The 24,854-nt window shown below is 40.4% G+C and overlaps 1 protein-coding gene across 8 annotated transcripts in view; it reads left to right on the top strand.

Moving 5' to 3' along the window:
* The window catches only part of MYH10 (myosin heavy chain 10), a 137,994-nt gene that overhangs the window by 37,825 nt on the left and 75,315 nt on the right, over positions 1-24,854 (top strand). For 5 of the 8 annotated variants that reach the window (XR_014238589.1, XM_082372885.1, XM_082372888.1 and 2 more), the window contains exons 5-7: positions 11,693-11,795; positions 12,402-12,431; positions 18,423-18,515. Coding sequence is in view for 6 of the 8 variants with exons in the window: in XM_082372885.1 (XP_082229011.1) it covers positions 11,693-11,795; positions 12,402-12,431; positions 18,423-18,515 (226 nt within the window). In the remaining 2 variants the exon portion in view is untranslated. The remainder of the gene's footprint in view (positions 1-11,692; positions 11,796-12,401; positions 12,432-18,422; positions 18,516-24,854) is intronic. The other 3 variants (XR_014238590.1, XM_082372886.1, XM_082372890.1) reach the window with 1 other exon arrangement.

Here is a 24,854-nt window from a genome sequence, read left to right as displayed (position 1 = left end):
ACAGACAAGATGTGTCTCCCATTATCCTTCTTTCCGACATCAACACTGTGTGTTTCCAGACTCAAGGTTTAAATCTTGCCCTGTGTTTTTGGACTCCCCGCTCTCTTTCATATCCCTCTTTCTGGTTGTCACCTCGTTTCATATTTCTCCTGTCTTTCCTAGCCCTGCCCAGCACCTACTATCTGGCCCATCTTGGTGGATCCTGGCTGACTTCCTTGCCTTTTAGCCTCTCTCTCCCCGCAGGGAGGAAATATGCCCATCGATACAGCCAGTTCCAGCCCACACTGATTTCCCCTTATCAGGCCCTTTTTTTTAATAGACAGCAGTTCATTACCTATTTAGGTCGTGTGGGTCTTGTCTTATAACTAGACAGTAAGGTAGGAACTGTGACTTCCCTTCATTGCTTTTTAATTATCCCCTGAGAACCTAGCACACTGTTCTGAACATACTTAGGAAATGGATAAAAATGCAAACAAAAGAATGCATCTCTTAATTAAGTAGGAACCAAGGAAACAGGCTTAAGTACAGATTAGGAAGTTTAGAAACTAGTGAATACTGTATGTGTCTTCAAAGGGTAAAACCTTTCTGATAGCATTTTATAAAGGCATTTTATTTTGAAACTTCAAACCTACACAAAAATAGAATAGTTGGTGACCCCCATATACCCATCCCCTACTTCAGTGATTTTTAAATTTTTACGTTTTCTTTACTTCATTTTTTTCCTTTTTTTAACCTTTGCTCGTGCATTTCCCCAAGTTTTTATTTTAAAAAATTCAAACCTGAATTTTACTGAAAAGTTGAAAGAATGGTACTTTAAGTGCCCGTATACCCTTCACTTAAATGTCAGTTCTCTTTGTACACACACAGCACTTTTTTTTTTTTTAAACCATTTGCAAGTTTGCAGGCATCCTGACACTTTACCCCTAGATACACAGCAGGCGTTTTCTAAGAGCAAGGCATTCCCACATAACCACAGACCATTGTCACACTTGAGAAGATTGACAGTGATTCAGTAATGTCATCTCATGTACAACCCATATTCTGTAACAGTCCTCACCATGTTTCTAATAACTTTTAAATCCTGTCAGGCTCTCACTCCTTGTATTCCTTACATCTCTTCATTTTAATTCTATATTCTAGAATAGTCTGTTCACTTTTTTGCTTTACTTACTTACTTATTTAATTCCATTGGCTGTATTCTTCCAAAAAGTCAGTTATTTAGAACGTGATCTGCAGATGTCTTTTTAAAAGTATCTGTTTCAAAGCACTTCTGACCCTGACTTCCCGCGCACGCTCCTCTACGTGGGCCTGCTTGGCAGACACCAGCCACAAGCTCTGGGGTTCCCAGGCCACCTGTGCTTCTGACTAAATAAATAGCTACACGTTTGGGGGTTGCCACTACCCGCTCAGATTCGATACTTTGCTAGAATGACAAGTCAGAGCCAGGCAAAAGAAGAGACACAGAGGGTGAGGTCTGGGGATTCCCAAAGGCACAGCTGCCATAGCCTCTGGTCACTTCCCTTCCCAGTGCATCAGTGTATGTTACCAACCAAGAAGCTTATCTAAGCTTCAAAGTCCAGAGTTTTTACTGGGCTTTGTTATGTAGGCGTGATTGATTGAATCAATGTCCACTCCCTCTCCCCTCCCAAGAGGTGAGGCTCATGTCACATGGTTTAAAGCCCAAACCTCTAATCACCCGTTTGGGCTCTCAGCTTGGCCAGTCCCCATCCTGGAGCTTTTGAAGTGCCCACCATGAATAACAAAGACATTCCAGGTACTTAGAGGCTCCCTCCCAGGAATCAGAAACAAAGACCAGCAATTCTTTATTATACAGCACTGGTTAATATAAAGTCGCCACAAGAATCTAGTCACTGAAGCGTCATGAAATGAGCGTAATAAGTGAGCTACCTTCTTCTGCTCAGGAGCGAGAGAGGACTAGAACTTGTGTGTCACCTGTCTGCAGTGTCACGGTAACACGGACCCTGCACACAATACGCAGGGGACCAGGTGCAGGACATGGAGCTCTCCTCTTTGGGTGGTTTGGGAGCTTGGGTGACCATTTTGGATAAGGACTGTTTGCAATGTCTGGAAGCAGGAAACACTTGGGGGAGGGGATGACTGCTGTTTGACAGAACCAAAGGTTAGTGAGCACTGATTTACTCTTGTCACCAAAAGTGCCCATTACAGGCATGCAATTGATGGTCATTGTCATTTTAGACTGATATTTGCATCCATGGATAGGCTTGGATTTATGAGGTAGGTCTCCTAGCAGCTGGTTATCTCTTCGTGGACACAAAGTAGCAGTCATCAAGTACCATGTTTGTTTTCTTTTCTTTCTTTTTTTTAAAATTGAATTTTCTGAACATTTTATTATAAATATTTTCAAACATAAAGCAAAGTTGAAAGAATTTTGCCATCAGGACCCATATATCTACCACCTAGATTCTACCATTAGTATTTTACTATACTTGCTTTATTATATATTGATCTGTTCATCGCTCTATCCATCTATCAATGCATTTTATTGTTTGTGTTGGGAGGAGAACTTTTCCAGCTTGGGTCCTGTGGTTGGGTGTCTGCAAATTGACAACAGACAGACTAACAGGAGAAAAGACAAGGTGTATTCACGCATGCGTGTGGGAGTGCTCATGAGTAACTTGCTGAAAACCAGAAATAAAAGGCTTAAATACTAAATTTAACAAAAGGAGGAGTGCTGTAGGAGAATTAGGACTTCTGGGGGAAAGCATGGAGGGTTCTGTCGGGCTTTATGATGCCAGTGGACAGCTGAATTTGCACTTCCTGGTACTAAGGGTCAGACTTCTCCCAATCCAGAAACTCCCTGGGATGGAGGTCCGTGGCAGCTGTATTTTCAGGAGGCTCTGCTTAAGGTTAGATGGCATTCCTTTCTGTGGCCGCTGATTGTTTAGATTGTTTTCAGTTTAAACTGAAAACCACTTTGATGGACTATTAATCCCTTCATCTGATGCATTTGTAAACGTCAGCACACTTCCCCCTAAATACTTCATACATAACGTTAACTAAAGTCCAATATTTACATCTTTATCTTTTGAGATAAATTTTACATATAATGAAATGCACAGATCTTAAGTATATATGTGCTGAGTTATTTGTGTAACGTAAACCGCAAAAAGTTCCCTCCTGTATCCAGCCAATTCCTACCCTTCTTTTAGCCTCACCATATTTTAATTCTTAGTAATTCTATAATAATCTACCGGTTATGATATTTAATAACAAATAGCTTTTCATGCTTATATCTATTACAAGCTACATTGTGACTTGAGAAATATGAAAATGTTAAACAAGGTATCCCAGACTTAAGAAAATATGATATGTTCCCTGGTGCCTTTGAGGATCCACCAAATAAAGAACTCTAGGAGTATGTAACCGGGGTCTTCTTAAGTTTAGTACACAGCTGATCTAATTAAGATTTCTGTATGAGAATAACTAGTCAGTTTTATTTAGTAGTTATTTTATATTAAGTACCTATGTTTGCAAAGGTATCACAAAGAGAAAATACAGTTGGAAGCACCAGTTTTTAAAAAAATCAATACTTAAGTAGTTTGACAGCTCCTGTTTAAGCTCTACTTTTTTAGTCATTTACTCTCTAATTTACTTTTCCCCCAAAAGGATGAACTTGTAAATTACCCTCTGGCCTCATCTGCGTACAGCTCCCCAACTAGCCTTTATTTCTGCAGACTCAGGCCAGGCAGTGTGAGCTCTCCCACTTATGACCAAGCAGGTGGCTTGGATCCTTTATTCTAGTATCCCGGCAAGGACTTCCTTGATCATGGGAGAGCACCCAATGTAATTGGAAGTGAAATCCTGTTAAGAGTGTAATCCTCACGTTGACTTTCCTTCTCATTATAATTAAAATTCACGGTCACCCTTGGTGAAGAAGTTACTCTGTTCTCTAAGCCCCCTTTTAAAGAATACTCTGCTTACATTTTATGACTCTAACTGCTGGTTAACTCTAGTTTTTCTCCTTTTAAGTGTGTTTGTATATAATGTAACAATTGTATTATAAAACAATGGTTGCTTCATATCAGTCTTCTATCAGGATGTGACAATAGATTTTTGTTGTTGTTAAGGAATTTTATGTCCTATACAAATATTGCATTAAGTGATAATGATAAGCCATCCTGGATTTCAAACAGTTAGTTGATTCTTGCTATAAGTAACATACCTTAAAAGTTTTAAGTTAACCAAATCGATAGAATTGATTAAATAGCTAAGGCAACCTTGAAATAGACCCCATAAATGTAGTCATCTGATCTTGACAAAGGATCAAAGGCAATACAATCTTGACAAAGGAGCAAAGATTGTCTCTTTAACAAATGGTGCTGGAACAACTGGACATCCACATGCAAAAAGAAAAAAAAGAACCTAGACACAGATCTTACACCCTTCACAAAAATGAACTCAAAATGGATCAGAGGCCTAAGTGTAAAATGAAAAACCATAAAACTTCTAGAAGATAACATAAGAGAAAACCTAGATGACCTTGGGTATGGTAATGCCTTTTGTGATACAAAACCAAAGACATCCATGAAAGAAATAATTGATAAGCTAAACTTCATTAAAATTAAAAACTTCTGCCCTGCAAAAGACAACGTCAAGAGATCAAGAAGATAAGCCACAGACTGGGAGAAAATATTTGCGACAGACACGACTGATAAAGGACTGTTATCCAAAATCTGCAGAGAACTCTTAAAAGACTCAACTGTAGGAAAACAACCCAATTAAAAAATGGTCCAAAGACCATATTAGCAGACAACAAAGACACCAAAGAAGATACACAGATGGCAAAGGAGCACCTGAAAAGATGTTCCACATCATGTCACCACTACACACCTGCTAGACTGGCCAAAATCTGGAACACTGTCAACATCAAATGCTGCTGAACACGTGAAGCAACAGGAACTCTCACTAGCTGCTGGTGGGAATGCAGAATGGTGCAGCCACTTTTGAAGACAGTTTGGCGGTTTCTTACAAAACTAAACATACTCTTACAATATGATCCAGCAATCAGACTCCTTGGTATTTTCCCAAAGGATTAAAAACTTGTATCTACACCAAAACCTGCACTTGAAAGTTTTTTTTTTTTAATTTATTTTATTTATTTATTTTTGGCTGCATTGGGTCTTCATTGCTGTGCATGGGCTTTCTCTAGTTGCGGCGAGCGGGGGCTACTCTTCATTGTGGTGCGCGGGCTTCTCATTGTGGTGGCCTCTCTTGTTGCCGAGCGCGGGCTCTAGGCGCGTGGGCTTCAGTAGTTGTGGCTCGTGGACTCTAGAGCGCAGGCTCAGCAGTTGTGGCACACGGACTTAGTTGCTCTGCGGCATGTGGGATCTTCCCAGACCAGGGCTCGAACCCGTGTCCCCTGCATTGGCAGGCAGATTCTTAACCACTGCACCACCAGGGAAGCCCTGCACTTGAAAGTTTATAGCAGCTTCGTTCATAATTGTCAAAACTCAGAAGCAACCAGGATGTCCTTCAGTAGGTGAATGGATAAATTGTGGTACATCCAGACAATGGAGTATTATTCAGTGCTAAAAAGAAATGAGCTATCAAGCTATGAAAAGACATGGAGGAGGCTTAAGTGCACATTACTAAGTGAAAGAAGCCAATCTGAGAAGGCTACATACTGTATGATTCCAGCTAGATGACATTCTTCTGGAAAAGGCAGAACTGTGAAGATAGTAAGTATCAATAGATCGGTGGTTGCCAGGGGAGTGGGGGGCGGAGGGGAGTTGAATAGGCAGAGCACAGAGGATTTTTAGGGAAGTGAAAATATTCTGTGTGATACTATAATAGTGGATACAAGGCATTATACATTTGTCCAGACCCCATAGAACACCCAGAGTGAACCCTAATGTAAACTATGAACTCAGGGCTCATCCTGTGTAAAAAATGTACCATTCTGGTGACTGATGTTGATCACAGAGGAGGCTGTGTGTGTCAGTGCAGGGGTTACAAGGGAAATCTCTGTACCTTCCTCTCAATTGTGCTGTAAACCTAAAATTGCTCTAAAAAAATAGTCTTAAAAAAAAATAGTGAAGGCAACAAAAAGTGTGTTGTAGTTAAAAAACCATTGTGTTGTTGGATAGGTTTTTTTGTTTTGTTTTTTGTTTTTGTCCCAGCTCTACCATGACCCTAGGTCAGACAGTGAGCTTCTCTAGACCTCAGTTTGCTTTTCTAATGACTCTTTGCTTTATGTGTCCTCAAGTCTTAAAACATGGGGATTTTTAGATTATTGTGTCTGCATCTCAGTGGTAGCTATCTTATGGCGAACAAGTATGCAAATCAACTTGTAAATAGGAGTTTAAAATGTTCCAGGCAAATCTTCCAGAAAAAGGAACTAACATCTTTGCATGAATCTTTGCAATACCCCTGTTATCTCCATTTATATACCACAGCTGACACTAGCTGGTATTAGTGTTTAATAGAAGACTTGAACCCAAGTCTATCCTGACCTTCCTAGTAAGCTGCTTTCTAATAGAACAGAGTTTTGAAACTGTAGGAAGTCATTGAGTAATGCTATTTATATATATACGTATATTTGTATGTTTTATGAAAAATTTATGTTGTTTTTCAAATTGAGGTTATCGAAAGCAAGAACTTCAGGCAAAGGGTGGTTTTGAAGCTAGACTGAATTTGATGTTACAGATATCCAGAGAGAATAAAAGCAAAACCAATTAAGATCTGGGAAAGGAGGGTTCTCTTTGGGGAAATACCCACAGTCCAGAAGGGATTCGGAGAAAGATCTCGGAACTGATCATGCGTTAATTATCTGCATCACTGCTTCTCACCACTGTTGTTTTTTATGTTATTGTTTGGATTGCACATTGCTTTGAGAAGCCAGTGAAAGCCACAGATCTCTCTAGAAAACACAGATACCTTCAGGTTAGAAACTCCTGATCTTTTACATCCATATGCGCTGCGACAGACACAGGGCACCCCACCCAGCAGGCTGCTTGCTCTGTTCTCCCGTTAACCTTGCACTTGTGCCCCAGAGACCAGCAATGAAACAAGCAGTCCTTTACAGTATAGAACTACTGCATTGGTAGATCTTGTCTCGTTGGTGGAAATGAGGTCAGATTCCCTTTGTCTTCTTCACTCTTTGAGGGCTTGGCCTGTTGTTACCTTTGAGGATTCTCCTAATTTTCTTCGAGAGGAGTCTGCTGAGCTTTCTTTGTGGTTCCCTTGCCCATTTACTTTTTTTTTTTATTATTAATTAATTAATTAATTTATTTATTTATGGCTGCGTTGGGTCTTCGTTGCCACGCGCGGGCTTTCTCTAGTTGCGGTGAGCGGGGGCTACTCTTCATTGCAGTGTGCGGGCTTCTCATTGCAGTGGCTTCTCTTGTTGCGGAGCATGGGCTCTAGGTGCGTGGGCTTCGGTAGTTGTGGCGCACGGGCTTAGTTGCTCCGTGGCACGTGGGATCTTCCTGGACCAGGGATCGAACCCGTGTCCCCTGCATTGGCAGGCGGATTCTTAACCACTGCGCCACCAGGGAAGCTCTGCCCATTTACTTTTGTTCAAGCTGCTTTATTTCCCCCTTTTCCATCTGGGACAGGTGTGCCATTTCCCCTTAAAAAAACTTTTTTCTAAGAATTATATTCCTTTGATCCTGCCACGTCTTTCATAGTCAAATAAGAGGTTATCACCTTTTTACTTCTGTCAATTTCTTTATCATCACTGTTGACCATTGTCATAGTTGTTACCACTACTGACATTTATGGAGAAACTTCTGGCTGCGTGCCATGCTATGCTGTTCACATGCATTATCTCAGTCCTTTGAAGTAACCGGATCTCATTTTAAAGGAGTATAAACCGAGGCTCAGAGAGCCCAGTAACTTGCCCAAAGCCCCATAAGCTAGGAAGTGGTAGATGGGACTTGAATCTAAGTAGGTCACCAGGACACCATGGCCCACTTCTTAATCACTTTACTAACACTATAGAGAGTTTAGTAATTCAAATTCCCTCCTATATGGTGTCATCCAGCTGACACCAGCTGAGTGGGCAATAATGGGTAATGTTTACTGACTACTAATTATAAGCTTTAGACGGACTATATTTTTTTCCTTCACAATAACCTTACGTGTCAGAAGCTATTATCCCCATTTTGAGGTGAGAGTATAAAGCTGTCTCCCCTCTTGGGACCTCAACCGTAAGGTACTGGAATACATCTGTCTTTGAAGCAATATTTTCTATTAGCAGAAGTACCTTAGACCTGAAATATGGAAAATGTAGCAGAGTTCATAGGTGGTTGTCAAGTACAGCCAAGTAAGTGTGACAGATGGGGGCAAAAAATGCTTTCAGGACACACTGAAACATGTCCAGTTGAGAGGGGTTAGCTGAGAAACCTCAGAGGCAAACCAAGCTGACGAGTACCAATCACAGCTGTTTTCAAGACAAGTCATCACCAGGCTATATGAGGCTCATTTCTTAACGTAATGAAAAATTATCTGTTTGAAACCAACAACCAACATCATGCTTAGCTTGAAACTCTAGGTGTTTTGAATAAAGTTAAGAACAAAACGAAGAAAACCGACATCATAGCTCTTAACGAAATTACACATAAATAAAATCCAGATTCTTTCCTGTGGCTCCAGGGTACATCACATCCACCCCTTCCCACCTCGGCAGTACCTCCTGCTGCTGTCTGCCTTGCTAGTTATTTATATCAAATCCTGCACTCCGGCCGCCAGTTCCTGGGATATACCGAGCTTTTTTCTGCTTTGAGGGCTTTGCATTTGTCTTTCCATCCCCCTGGATGCTCTGCCCCAGGCCCTCTCTTGCCTGGTCCTGCTCACCTTTCAGGAGGCTTCTCCCCGCCATGGCATCTCCAGGGAGTTGTCCTTTGCTTTTCTGCCTTTTCCCTTTCAGCCGCCTCCTTGTTTCCTTCGTCGCCTCCCTCACATGTAATTATCCCATTTGTTTTTCTTGTTTACTTTAAGTCTCTGCTGATCTTGAGCTGCACAAGGACCCTGCCCACAGCTCTATCTCTAGCACTTAAAAGGATGCCCGACACATAGAAGATGATTTGCAAATATGTGTTGAATAAATGAATGAACGAAAATCATTACCTGTGTACCAATGGTAGCCAGGTAGAAAATATAATGGTGGCGAAATTAATAACAGGAACAAAAAATTATCAAATAGAGCCTAGAAATAAATCTGTGTAGGACGTATATTCATTTATTCAACAGAATTCAGCAAGTTCCTGCTATGCTAGGCACTGTGACTTAAAAGATGAATAAGACAAACATGGTCCTTGCCTGTTTTGAACTTAGAGAAATACAGAATTTAACTGAGACAGAGATGAAGCCATCATTTCTCTTAAAAATAGCAGGTGTATTATTTAACTCAAAATTCTGTCTGACTATTTTTATGGGGGTGGCTAGCGGGAGGAGATGGGAGAGGGATATAGCAGAACAAAATTATTTGAAGTTTATCTGAAAAAAATTAACCTCAGAGACTACTTGATTTATTTTTTAAAGACAGTGATGGGTGCTCTGGTTAGTCATACTTCCGAACTACTGCAGTGTGGTACTGGCTTTGGAATAAGTCATAAGTGTAAGGTAAAGATAACATTTCAGATTGCTGGGTAATCAATGTCTTGGTCAGCCGTTGATGTTGGGATGTGGACTGAATCATTTGAGGGGAAAATGAGATTCAATCTTGACCTCAGACCATACTTTTTTTTTTTTTTTTTTTTCCAAATTACTTAAAAACTTAGTTGTAAAAAGTGAAACCATCAAAGTCTTGGAAGAAAACATAGATGATTTTAATAATACAGATGATATAGAAGTGAAAATATAGATGGATATAATGTTAGTGCAGGAAAGACCTTTTTTTTAAAAAATTTTTTATTTACTTATTTATGGCTGTGTTGGGTCTTCGTCTCCGTGCGAGGGCTTTCTCTAGTTGCGGTGAGCGGGGGCCACTCTTCATTGCGGTGCGCGGGCCTCTCACTATCGCGGCCTCTCTTGTTGCGGAGCACAGGCTCCAGATGCGCAGGCTCAGTAATTGTGGCTCACGGGCCTAGTTGCTCCGCGGCATGTGGGATCTTCCCAGACCAGGACTCGAACCCGTGTCCCCTGCATTGGCAGGCAGATTCTCAACCACTGCGCCACCAGGGAAGCCAGGAAAGGCCTTTTTAAGCCTGAATAGCAGGCAGAAACCTTAATAGAAGGTTTGGTAGATTGGAGTACGTAAGACTAGACTTAGATGGCAAAACAAAGAAGGGGGCAGTTTTTAATACAACAGTAGATGGTGGTTAATAAGCTTAATATGTAAAATATTCTTAGACACCAGTAAGTGGGTTGTATCTAGAATCATGAAATCTTGGAGCTGGAAAGGGTCTAATCCTATTCCTACATTTTACCAATGATGATGTCCATTTCCAGAGAAGTTAATTTCCTTACTCAAAGCCATACCACTAGGTGATCAATAGGACCCTTTTGCCCAACCCCTCGGTGGTGTTCGGGTGCAGAGAGTTAGGGAGGTAATGCAACCAGGAAACCTAAAGAACTCTTGTTGGGGACAGTTCAGATAGTACAATTCCAAGTACAATTTCAAGAAAGGGTCAGAGTTCGAAAAAATAGATTTTCAAGCCTTAAATAGAAGAGGCATAGAGGATCACTAGTTGGCCGTGTGTATAATAACATTTTTGAGTTCCTGGGGTGTTTTTGTTGTTGTTTTTAGAAAATTAATTATATATTACAGTTTTTTATTTTAATCCAAATTGAGATTTTATTCATTTTGCTTTGCCTGGGTCTTGGGGAACCTCAAGTATTTGATCAGAGAGGCCATAATTCAAGTATCACACTGTATGCTAGCAGCTTGCCTGAATTTCAAGCTTAGTACTGAGTAGAAATAAAAAGCAACCTTTGAAATGTGCCAGCCTCGTTTGAAAATAGAAATCATAGGAAGTGATAGCCTTTGTCCCAGTTCATAACAAAATTCGTAGTATCCCTTCATTCTCTCTACAAATTACGTCCTGGCTGTGTGTCGACACTGCACAAGGTTACGTGGATTAAAAAGAAACTACACAAACATACAAATCAGCAAACGCATGGGGCCTTATCCTTCCTCGGGTGAGGCTGGTGATCAGTGTGAAGATTTGTGTACGAGGCGTGTACAAGGTGCCACGTGGGTCTAGGGGAGAGAACCACCGTCAGCCTGGTCTGAGGGATGAGCCGAGAAGGCGTCTAGTGTCCTTGAAGATGCTGTCAGTAATCAGCGGACATCCCAGAGTTCATTCAGCTCCTTCAGATTAAATTACCTTAATTTAACTGTTTTAGGAATTCTCTTTCCAGTGCTGGATATGTTTCTGGTGCTGAGGCATTGCTTTACAAACATTCTAATAAACTCCGCTTCTCTGGCAGAGCCCCCAGTTCCAAGGGGGAAAAAAATCGTTGTGAACATTTTCCTCTGTCCTCTTAGCGGCATCTACCAAAAAAATATTTGGGTTAATTTATGCCATTTAAAAATAATAATTTTCCAACTGCTGGTGATAGTTTTTTTTTTCTTTTTCTTCCCTACTTATTCTCTTTTTACTTCCTACTAATTCTTGTTCCAACTCAGTTTAATTTTGTCAATTATAGTTTGGGAATGTGTATGCTGTGCTTTTTGTGACGCAGCCTATGTTAATATTTCTTCCAGGGGTGAATCGGGTGCCGGGAAGACAGAAAATACTAAGAAAGTCATTCAGTACCTTGCTCATGTCGCTTCTTCACACAAAGGACGAAAGGACCATAATATTCCTGTAAGTGTTTGTTCTGCTGTTGTTTTTTAAAACCCTTAGATTTATTCTTTTGTAATTTCAGAAACAAGAATAAGGAAGCAAGCGGACTCAGTGTGCTGCTGTAATTGACAGCTCCCTGTCTCCGCCACTCCCCACCCAGCAAGGAGGGAGCTAGGGCATCAGGAAAATGTTAGTAACTAGCGATTCCACCAGGGCAAACTGGAATTACGGTTGTAACTCGAAGCCTAATTTCTTACAAAGCTGTGGTGGGGATTGTTAAACATCCATGAGCAGTGCTTAGGAAGACTTCTTCGTTTCCACCAAGAGAAGATCCTCAGATATTTTCAGCGCTTCTTCCTGAACTTACAGAGCTACCACCCACAGCAGCCTGAGGGGAGGATAGAAATTTGGGGAGAATTGGTGATAGGAAAGGGGTGAGAATATAAACATCAGTTATCCTTAATCTGTAGATACGAGAAGTAGTAGTTAATACTCCCTGAGAGATGCCAGGCAAACCAGCTTTCGCGGTTCTAAACCGCACACTGACTTGGTGCTTTGGATGTGGCTTACCGCTAGGAAAAGACACAGACTTGCTAACGTTTGCATTTATCTGTTTGTAACGAGCAGCAGGAATCACCTAAACCAGTGAAACACCAGGCAAGTGCTTTTCTTTATGCTTCTTAGTCTTGAGTGTTTGCACTAATTTCTGTCTTTGGATTGAATCTCTACTAGAGACAAATACCATTAGTTCTGAGCAAAATCTCCTATGAACAAAATATTTAGTTTTGAAATTGTGTTGCTTTGAGGCTTATTCTTTCCGGAGAAGCAGCATGCCATTTTGCTTTACCTTTGTTTTGTAGAGGAATTTTAATATTTATTTACCCATTCATCATGACATTGAATCATATGTTTATGAAGCCTGTAAACTTAGGGTTTCACGTGTCAATTACCAGGTGGAGTTACTTTAATACTTCTTAAATAGGTGGAAACCTGACTTTATGCCATACATTAAATTTTGAATTTGGGGCTGCAGCTTTAAAAGTTGCAACTTAAAAAATTTCTAATCTGTTAACATTGTAGGGCCTGGTAAGTGTTTTAACCCAAAAGCCTCATTGTATTTAATACATAAATTTAGAATTTCCTTTATCCAGGGCAAGTAGCAGAGGAATGTTATTCTCCCTAATTATCAGATGCCCGCCTTTAACTCTGCAGAGCATAGCAATGAACAAACCATGGACCGGAGCATTTCCTGCTACTTGGCAAGAGAGGGAGGGCAGAGCTGAGCCAGATGCCTTGGATAGAATGGGACGTCTGTACTTGGACATCCCATTCCCTCGCACTGGAACCGTTTTGGTTTGTCTGTCTTCCACAAGCATAGTGGTGCAAAGCTAGCATAAAGCTAGAAATGATAGTGTTAATGAAAACAATCTCTTAATATAAAGAAACGATCAGAAACATCTAAAGGAATAGTCCCAGATACTGAGATTTTCAGATATCTTTTTTAGAATTCTTAAGAAATTCTCAGACACTAAAGCTGTACTATACCTATGAAGGCCCAGGATGTCCTTTTGCTTTTAGCTGTAGACCAGACCAGTGATACGCATTGCGAGGATGAATGAAATAATCATTATCCTATATGATATTTAAAGGCTTCTTTGCCAGTTAAAGAAGGAATCTCTAGACCAGCAACCAGCTTTTCTTTGTGTTTTAGAGTACATGCTAAATGACCTTTTAATATGTACTTAGATCACTTAGCAAAATAGTGTTAAATAGTTAACATACAGATTTGGGTTTTCCAAATCCTCTGTGGATTACATAAATCATTAGTGTTAACATTTTGTTTCGATGTCATCTTAAACTACAGAGTGGATCCCTGTTGTGTGTGAGTAGCATGCCTACCCCTAGATTTTACTTTGGGTCAAATCAAGCCCTGTAAGCAGGTATCCTCCAGGAAGGCGAGGCGACAGCTTCTCTGGGCCGTGCTGCACTGTCATTACTGATTTGCATGTCTTGTTGCATGTTCGCACTCCGCACAGAATCTTCCGTGCTGCTTTCCCCAAGGTTATGTTAATACTAGTCAAGTAGTAGCTATGCCGTGTTTTTAGAAACATGAGAAGACTCCTGGTTCTCAATTAATTTTTCTTCCCCAGCACACCTGAGGAATATGAGATACTCCTGAGCATAGGGACTGGTCACACCCTGGGGAGGGTTGAATCAAGAACTTACTTCTCTCCCCACCACCCCCTCTCCCCTTCCCGGGCACCCCTAGGCATGACTTCCTCACCCCATTTTGAGGATGACCACCGTAAAGTAATGGTTATACTTTGCAAAGGCAGTGTTTCTCTTGGTTTAATATCACTGGTTTCCAAATTTATGTTGCACTTTATTGGCAAAACTTAGATTCCCAGGAACCATTTGTGTCAATTGCTAGCATTTTATCACTAAACAGCAGTATAAATTGTAAAAACAAAGTGGAAGGCATTTGTAGGCTCCTGATTTTGTGAGTCTTCATCTCTTTGCTCATTCTTTTTTTTAAATAACTTTATTAAGGTTTAAATTCATGTCCCATAAAATTCATTCCTTTAAAGTGTACAGGTCAGTGTTTTTGTTTTTGTTTTTTTTCAGTGTATTCCCAGAGTTATGCAATTATTACTACAATCAATTTTAGAATATTTTCATCACCCCAAAAAGAAAGCTTATACCTATTAGGAATCACCTTCCATGTTCTCCCAGCCCCTGGAAATCACTCATCTACTTCCTGTCTCTCTGACTCTGCCTATTCTGGGTATTTTATATGAACGGAATCATATCATATGTGGTTCTCACTGTGCATAGTGTTTTCAAGGTTCATCCATGCTGGAGCATGTGTAAGTGCTCCATTCCTTTTTATGGCCAAATAATAACCTATTATATTAAATTTGTCACGTTCTGTTTATCCCTTCACCAGTTGATGGCCATTTGGATTGTTTCCACTTTGGCACCAATATGAATAATGCTGCAATATATAAGTTTTCACGTAGGCACACATTTTCAGTTCTCTTGGGTGTATACCTAGGAGTGGAATTGCTGGATTGTGGTAATTTTCTGTTTAACATTTTGAGGAACTGCCACACTTTTCCATAGAGGCTGCACCACTTTACATTCCCCGCAATGTTTGAGGGTGCTAGTTTCTCCATATCCTGGGCAACACTTGTCTTTTTATTAAGGCCATCCTAGCGGTGTGAAGTGATCAATATTTTTATGTTTACCTTATAACTTCATCTTCATTATAGAAATATGAACAAATGTAAGAAATAAATTTTCAAAATTAAGGTCACAATATTTAAGAAGTAAAACATTTACCTATCAACTTTTACTTACTATAACAAAATGAGTCCTCATTTGGCTTAATGCCCCGGCCAACAGCAAGTACAGCTCCAGTGCCCATATTCCCTCATCGCAGGTCACTGTTACAGACCCTCGATGTCTGGCACAGTGTTCAGGGCCGCTCCAAAGCCTGGACATGGTACGATTTCAGAGCAGATTTGAGGACGACTAATTTCTTAAACTGGACCATCCCCTGGGAATGACCCCTTCAAGCCAGCCCACCTCCCCACTGACTCCTGAGTCGTCCACCTCTAGATGGCAGCTTCCGGATGACTCTGTATCTACTGGTCTAAACTGCCTTGAACTAAGACAAAAAGGTGATAGATAGCAAGTAACAAGCACAGAAATTAGAGCCTGCCGCTCGAGATTAGAGTCTGGTTCTAAGCATGGCGATTGATTGCTGCTGCCAGCTTCCAACCCTACTCTGTGGTCAGTGGGACACCTGCAGCTTTGCCCCTCAGGCCTACAAGGGGCAGCAAGAGTCCAGCCCGAGTCCCCTTGCTGGCTGAACTGGAGTTTTGAAAGAGGTGTATGTATACATATATATATAATTTTTTTTTAACCACTTTAAAACTCATCCTATATCTATCATATAGCAAGTATATATAATACATTATGTAATAAACACAAGGGTATAGTTTTCATCACGATTGGTAAACCTTTAAAGCATCATATAATTCTAAATACTTAGAACTTTAAAAATAATTTAAATAGCTAATGCTGATTTCTTTTCCCCACGTTCCCAAGTGACATTTCTCGTTACTATATAGAATAGAAAAGGGACATTGCCCATCCAAGTTCCAGCAGAAAGGTTAGCACTTAGCCACTGTCCCCTGATGATCTGTAAAAAATGGCTTCATAATTTGGTTGAGAGCTGTTAGCCCTGTTTATCTAAATGTGAAATTATTCAGTGCAGAAATGGTCAAATTTTAGTGGTAATTTCTTAAATATCATTTTTGTGTGTTTTATAATATTAGCCCTGTGTCAAGCTCTTTGTGATTCATTTACGAGTTTTTGAGATCTTTACTTGGTCTCAGTGATGTCAAAAATCCATTGGAAGAGAAGTACCACCACATTCCTGTTAATGTAGTGGCCTCCAAAGCAGGGACCCAAGCCTGCGGTTACCACAGTGATTATGAGGACCCTTAACCCAAAACTTACTGCCACCTCTGGCTCACCACCATCCCCTCCCCAAATACTACTAGAGTGTCTTCGGACCGCTGATTACCCATCCATTCAGCAAACATTCACGGAGCATCGTTTTGGCGTGATACTCACTAACCTCATGCAGGGGATACAGCCGGTGCCTTTAAGCGAAGAGAAAAAAGAATGGAATCAGGATCAGTGGATCACATGCACACATGTGCGTGTACACACACACACACGCATACACACGCGAAGGAGAAAAGAATCTATAAACTTGGCCCAAAGAATTCTTGAAGCCATGTCTAGGGAATATTAAAATGAGGTATACAATATTTGTTTTACCTCCAAGTTAGGAAAATATTTTAAAGATAGATTATTATTGAAAGTATTTTTATTATGATTTGGTAGGATAGTGTGTAATTTTAAGGAATCTGTATTCTAACTCCTTGATCTAACCGTAGGAGTGTCAGGTAAAGGCAGTGCCCCACTTATCAAGTCCGGGTTTTTCTGACAGTTTCTACGCCCTGATCACACAGATTGAGTGAGGTTAAGGGATTCTAGAGCCCAAATCATTATTGCGGTGCCAGCGTACCGAGAGCTTTGCGAGATGTTGGCACAGACTCAGTGATGGCTGTGGCCGCTAACCTCCAGGGGAAAGGCACTTCTGCGTCACAGCGCGATGGCTGCTATTCTTAGTGATGACTCTCAGCCATTAACATTGGTTCAGGACACCATGTTTAAGAAACTTTGATAGCATGTAGTGTTTAGAAAGATTTACATCAGAAGTAGCCTGGTGTCTTGAAGTCCAGAAACGGGAAGATCCCCTGTACAGGGAGCATATTATCTAAAGCCAGGAATGTGAGTTGATGCCGTGTCACGACATTCACATGGCAGGACTGGTTCCTGACTGGTTTCAGTTGAACACAATAGTAGACTATAGATGAAACCTGGGAAAATAATCCCGACAATCAGACAATCCAGATAAGTGCTCTGGAGTAGACGTGTAACACTGCAGCACCTCACTGTGTCACGTGCTTCAGGAACATTTCCTACCCTTTCATTGGAGGGAACCACACCACCTAAACATCCAACCACACGTGGGTTAGATGCCGAGACTGCGTGTATGGCATAGATTTGTTCCTGATTTTGGAGTCGATGATAGTGTAATACATCACAGAGCAAGTGGCCATTAATTTTAAAATCTTATGTGAGCTTCCTTGTACTCTTTTTTTGCTTAGAGAATCACAGTAGCTAGCAGTTTTTATTCTTTCTTGAGGTCTAGTATACTGTGGGTATTTTAAAATATAGGGGTAAGATTTGTATTTGGAAAGAGCAGATTTATTTAAGTCCTACAGTATAATTCTGAAATTACATTCCAGGGATACAGAAATGCCTCATGCTTCCCCATACAGCCTTCTGTTGTGTTTCATGATTAAAGCATATATTAATATACTTACGTATTTTGTTTGTAAAATCTGTTTTAAAGCTTAATTTGCATATAAGTAATGACCATTATACCAAGTACAGTGTACTTAGCTTTTTAAATATGTGCAAGAATTCAGTAGCATCGCCATCTTTGTCATCTCTGAAACTGGAGACGAGGACATTGCCCTGTCTACATCGTTAAGATATTATGTGAAACCCTTGGAAAAATGGCAAGTCTTATTACCAGTACAGTGGAAGTTATTAGAATTTGCTGCCTTAAATCTTTGGAACAAGGCAAAGTAGAAATAAGCAGAAGTATTAATATGTTCTTAATTGAAGTATCATGCTAAATTTCGTTTCATGAAAACCAGTTTGCTTTATTTTAAAAATTCTCCACTTAATTTATGTGCCCGTCCTTAAATTTACCATCACTGTTCAATGTGACGTTTTCTTCTCCTTGTGAGCACATGGTAGGTGCTAATTTTTTCCTTTAGCAGAGCCCATAAGACCAAGATAAGAAGCCAACAGCAAAGTTTGCTGGATGGCAAATAAAATGAAAACACTGAGCAAAAGACGCAGTGTTTGGTTTTGCTTTGTTTTTTTTCCCTGAGGACTGGAGTAGACATGTTAGATTAACATATATTTGCTTTTATTTGTGTGTGTGTGTGTGTGTGTGTGTGTGTGTGTGTGTGTGTGTGTAATGTCTTTTAGGGGGAACTTGAACGGCAGCTTTTGCAAGCAAATCCAATCCTGGAATCATTTGGAAACGCAAAGACTGTGAAAAATGATAACTCATCTCGTTTTGTAAGTTTAAAAGCACCAGAAACTTTTCATTCCTCAGACTTCTAGTTGAATGTCTACTATGATTAAGCAAATCAAGTACCTTCCTTCCTAACAGATGTAGTACGGAACAGGGCTGTCCAATAGACATACAATGCAAGTCACGTGTAATTAAAATTTTCCTAGTAGTCACGTTTTAAAAAGCAAAACAAATGGAAAAAAACAAATGGGAAAGTAATTTTAATCATATGTTTATTATATATAGTTATGTATATAGATAGTTATGTATTCTATGGGTGTATAATTATATAACCTCTGTGAACTTATTTCTTCGTTTTTGATTGGGGATGATATATAATTATGAGGTTGGCGTGGAGATAAAATGAGATGCGTGCTGAGTACTTAACACAGAACCAGGCACAGTAAACACTCAACAAGCAAAGTTGGAATTTGATGTGGTAAATTGTTCTTTTCATACATTACCATTTCTATGGGATGTGGACCTCAGAAGAATTTGTCCCTCACATTTTGTCTCCTCAAAAATTTCCTCCTCAGCTGTTCGACTCTCTGAATTCGCTGAAAGCTTTACTTTCTTCCTCAGCCCGACCGGCTTGCACACCTAGTCTGGGGACGTTATCCTGAGTGACAGCCGGATCAGTGTGACTTACAGGACACGGCCCTCCTCTTTCCAGCTGCTCAGAGTCGACACTTTCATAGCGAATCATTCAACTTCTGTTATCTCTACTTAAGTCATTCGAGTTAATTCTATGTTTTTCCTCCCTCCTCTGATAGTAGACATCTCAGTTAAAGTTAAGAAGGCCAGAATCAGAGACTTCAATTCTAACAATCCCTTGATGGGCAGTTTCTGGAAATCGGGTTCACTGTGACATTCTTTACTCTGGGTCCGCACGTTAATCTCCTGATGACGTTGTCTCTGTGATCAGGAGAAGCCACCAGATCACAGAGGCCCCAGGAAATACAAAGGTAGCTAGATAACCCTCTCTATGCCTTTGCCCGGGCTGCCAAAACAGAGCACCACAGACTGGGTGGCTTAAGCAATAGGCATGTATTTTCTCACATTTGGAGGAAGTCTGGGATCAAGGTGTTGGCAGGGTTGGTTTCTTCCGAGGCCTCTCTCCTTGGCTTGTGGATGGCCGTCTGCTGTGAATTCACGTGGTCCTCTCTGCATGTCTGTGTCTGTTCTTCTCTCATAAGACCCCAGTCATATTGGATCCGGCCCACCCTAGTGACCTCATTTTAGCTTAATTACGTCTGTGAAGACCCCTTCTTTAAACATAGTCATGCTCTGAGCTACTAGAGGTTAGGACTTCAACGTATGAATTTGGGGGTGGGGGACGATTCAGCCCATAACACCCTCAGAGGTAGTTTAAGTGCAAGAGACTTTCCAAGTTATGTAAGAAGTATGGGACTATTTGCTTGGAATATTGTTTATTCCCAGTAAGTTAAAATCTGAAGATTTGCTTAATCCAAGTTCATATAGTAAGTATTTTAGCTTTTTCTGTACAAAGTGGGATAACAAATGTGCCCGTGTCAGTAGGAAGCATGGCTGTGACTTTTGGATCTGGGGAAACTGAGCTGCTTTTTGAGTTTCTACCATTCTGTGGGTCATCAGCACTGAGCTGGAGCCACAATTAAATCTGAAATTCTTCCTCCTGAAAGCCCTGTGTTTAGTGGCTGTGTCATGGGGTGGGAGACACAGTGAGCTACCAGCTTTGGTATGTGAATCTCCGTGAAGATTTTCAAGGACTTCTTAGTGGAAAATGTTTTATTTTACCACATAAATCGAGTTACCAGTCTATTCTGATTTCTACCCTCCCCCCAAACCACACTCTAAATTCAAGAAAAACACTTTTGTACCCATTTGTCTCATTTTTGCCTAGAAAAGATAAATTGCTACTAACCAGTCATGTATGTCCTTTGGTAAAGAATGTAGTGATTCCGTTACTAAGTGGTAAAGAGTCATCTACTGAGGTTTTAGTGTTTGGGACAGATAGACGTGTTGCTATGTAACAAATTCCCCTAAGACCTAGTGACATAAAACGTTTATCGTCTCAGCGTTTCTGAGTGCTGGTTCTGGCCTGTGGTCTCCCACGAGGTTGTCATTACTGTGTGATTGGCTAGTGCCGAGGCATCTGAAGGCCTGCTGAGGCTGGAGGAGCTTGCCAGCTTACTTGGGTAGCTTTTGGCAAGAAGCCTCAGTTGCGCACCTCAGTGGCCTCTCTGCAGGGACGCTTGCTCACGGCATGGCAGCCGGCATCCCCCAGAGCAGGTGACCTGAGTACCAGAAGGTGGGGGCGGGGGGGGTTATTGAGGCCATCTTGGAAGTTGGCTACCAGAGATCATTAGATTTCCGTATTGACATATATAGGTTATAATCCATAATTTGCATTACTCTAGATCAGTGGTTCTCAATTTGGGGTCCCCTGGGGATCCCACATGTGACGTCTCGTGGGTGGAGGCCAGGGTGTTGCTAAACATCCTACAATGTACAGGACAGGCCCCACAACAGAATTATCCCCAAATGTCAGTTATATGGAGGTTGAGAAGCTCTGCTCTAGTTTGTTCCTTTAAATTGTAGTCTAAATTAAGCCGATCACTTTTTGAAATTCATTTGCAGAGCAATTACTATACTTAAGTCTCCTTAATGCTTGTTATTGATGCCTCCTGTTCCAAAGGTTGATAAAATAATTCTGGTGGGAACTTCTTTTACATTCTACTGGTGGGAAGAATTTCTTAGATTGTTTCCTAGCAAGATTGATTCTAGCAAGAACCACCCATTCAGTGTGAATTCTCAACAAACCCTGATTCAGCTGAGGTTCCACCTTCCAAAGTGCTTGTACTACTGAATAATCATCATTAAGTATGCTCAATCTAATATAGTAAAAGCTAGTCTTTTTTTTTTTTTTTTTTTTTGGAGTATAATTGCTTCACAATGCTGTGTTAGTTCCTGCTGCACGACGAAGTGAATCAGCCATAGGCATACATATATCCCATCCCTCTGGGACCTCCCTCCCACCTCCACCCCCATCCCACCCATCTAGGTCATCACAGAGCACTGAGCTGAGCTCCCTGTGCTATACAGCAGGTTCCCACTAGCTATCTATTTTACACATGGGTAGTGTATATATGTCGATCCTAATCTCCCAATTCGTCCCACCCTCCCCTTACGCCCCAGTGTCCACATGTCTGTTCTCTACGTCTGTGTCTCTATTCCTGCCCTGCAAATAGGTTCATCTGTACCATTTTTCTAGATTCCACATATATGCGTTAATATACGATATTTGCTTTTCTCTTTCTGACTTAACTTCACTCTGTATGACAGACTCTAGGACCATCCACATCTCTACAAATGACCCAATTTCGTTCCTTTTTATGGCTGAGTAATATTCCATTGTATATATGTACCACATCTTCTTTATCCATTCCTCTGTCGATGGACATTTTGGTTGTTTCCACGTCCTGGCTATTGTAAATACTGCTGCAGTGAACATTGGGGTGCATGTGTCTTTTTGAATTATGGTTTTCTCAGGGTATATGCCCAGTAGTGGGATTGCTGGGTCATATGGTAGTTCTGTTTTTAGTTTTTTAAGGAACCGCCATACTGTTCTCCATAGTGGCTGTATCAATTTACATTCCCACCAACAGTGCAAGAGGGTTTCCTTTTCTCCACACCCTCTCCAGCATTTATTGTTTGTGGATTTTTTGATGATGGCCATTCTGACTGGTGTGAGGTGATACCTCATTGTAGTTTTGATTTGCATTTCTCTAATGGTTAGTGATGTTGAGCATCCTTTCATGTGTTTGTTGGCAATCTGTATATCTTCTTTGGAGAAATGTCTGTTTAGGTCTTCTGCCCATTTTTGGATTGGGTTGTTTGTTTTTTTGATATTGAGCTGCTTGTAAATTTTGGAAATTAATCCTTTGTCAGTTGCTTCGTTTGCAAATATTTTCTCCCATTCTGAGGGTTGTCTTTTCGTCTTGTTTATGTTTTCCTTTGCTGTGCAAAAGCTTTTAAGTTTCATTAGGTCCCATTTGTTTATTTTTGTTTTTATTTCCATTACTCTAGGAGGTGGGTCAAATAGGATCTTACTGTGATTTATGTCATAGAATGTTCTGCCTATGTTTTCCTCTAAGAGTTTTATTGTGTCTGGCCTTACATTTAGGTCTTTAATCCATTTTGAGTTTATTTTTGTGTATGGTGTTAGGGAGTGTTCTAATTTCATTCATATGGTAGTTCTATTTTTAGTTTTTTAAGGAACCTCCATACTGTTCTCCACAGTGGCTGTATCAATTTACATTCCCACCAACAGTGCAAGAGGGTTCCCTTTTCTCCACACCCTCTCCAGCATTTATCGTTTGTAGATTTTTTGATGATGGCCATTTTGACAGGTGTGAGGTGATACCTCACTGTAGTTTTGATTTGCATTTCTCTAGTAATTGGTGATGTTGAGCATCTTTTCATGTGCCTCTTGGCCATGTGTATGTCTTCTTTGGAGAAATGTCTGTTTAGGTCTTCTGCCCATTTTTGGATTGGGTTTTTTGTTTTTTTTGATATTGAGCTGCATGAGCTGTTTGTATATTTTGGGGATCAATCCTTTGTCAGTTGCTTCGTTTGTGAAATTTTCTCCCATTCTGAATGTTGTCTTTTTGTCTTGTTTATGTTTTCCTTTGCCGTGCAAAAGCTTTTAAGTTTAATTAGGTCCCACTTGTTTATTTTTTTTTTAATTTTCATTACTCTAGGAAGTGGGTCAAAAAAGATCTTGCTGTGATTTATGTCAAAGAGTATTTTTCCTATGTTTTCCTCTAAGAGTTTTATAGTATCCGGTGTTACATTTAAGTCTTAAATCCATTTTGAGTTTATTTTTGTGTATGGTGTTAGGGAGTGTTCTAATTTCATTCTTTAACATGTAGCTGTTCAGTTTTCCACTGCACCGCTTATTGAAGAGACTGTCTTTTCTCCATTGTATATTCTTGCCTCCTTTGTCATAGATTAGGTGACCATAGGTGCATGGGTTTATCTCTGGCCTTTCTATCCGGTACCATTGATCTATATTTCTGTTTTTGTGCCAGTACCATACTGTCTTGATTACTGTAGCTTTGTAGTATAAAAGCTAATCTTTTTAGAAAAGATTTTTGATTAAGGCAGTGTTCTTAGCTATTCATTCAACCAAGAAACAAGTATCTTTAATATTGACTTTGGGCTTTAATTCTTAGAAAAAGTCAACTTTATATTGATACGTACAGTATTTTTTTAAAGAGTTTAGTAGCTAGCTACTATTATCATAAGGCATTAACTGCACAATACAACAAGAAGTTGATTTTAGCGGGTCCATAAAAAATAGCGAAGTAATTAGTTCCATTGACTGACTCGTGTTCAGTTAAAACACCCTTTAGCAGTTTCCTGTGGGTGTTGCCGACACTGGTTCTCAGGGGGTTAGAGAGTAGCCAGTGTAGACTCATTTTTAAATTAAATTTTATTAATTTAGATTTTTTTTGTGCATTTCAGTTAACTGTTAAGCACCTATTCTTTGCCAGGCACTGTGCTGCTTACGTGTTATCTCCATTGGATGTCTAATGGATTTCTTGAATTAACAAATGGAACTTTTTTTTTTTTCGTTCAAAATTTCTTTTTTTAAGTCTGATGTCAATAAATGGTACCATCAAGTCACCCGGTTGCTTAAACTTAAAATAAAAACAACAAAACCTAGAAAAACAAAATGCCTAGGAATCATCCTTGCTTGAGCCTTTTTCTCATGGCCCATGTCCAAGCCAGGAGTGAATTTTGTGGTTCTGCCTCCAGAACGTGTTTCACATCTGTCCACGTTTCTCCTTCTCCCTTCCCTAAACTCCTTGTTCGTCTCAAACCTGGTCTGAGGAGGTTTCCTCTATATCCTCTCCCCCAGTGTCCTGCTGATTTCCCTTGTAGCACTTACCACAGTCTGTAGTCGGCGCTCTGCTTATCTGTGATCTCTCCCCTGCTAGCACGTAAGATCTCTGGCGGTAGGGACCCCATCCACCTTGCTCTCTGGATCCTTAGTTGCCTCTGCCTCCCACGTGTAAGTACATAGTAGGTGTATGTATTTATGGAATCCATTGTTACAGTGTGGTTGCCTACTAAGCGCTTGACACTCTTCTATGCCCTGGGAATGTATCAGTGCACAAAACAAAGGTCTGCAGCCTCACAGAGCTCGCCTTCAGTTGGGTTTTACCTTTAACGTGTTTTTGATGACTTGCCATCGTGTACAGTTGAGCTCAGGGAGTGTTGCACGTGCCAGGCTCTCTGAGAATATTCATGCCCCAGTTTTTTGGGTTTTTTTTTTTAATTGAAGCATAGTTGATTTA

This window comes from Balaenoptera borealis (genome assembly GCF_965194805.1).
Source record: "Balaenoptera borealis genome assembly, chromosome: 20".
Taxonomy (NCBI): Eukaryota; Metazoa; Chordata; class Mammalia; order Artiodactyla; family Balaenopteridae; genus Balaenoptera; species Balaenoptera borealis.
The sequence above is the reverse complement of the archived record's forward strand: the minus strand, read 5'-3'. Positions and strand labels throughout refer to the sequence as shown.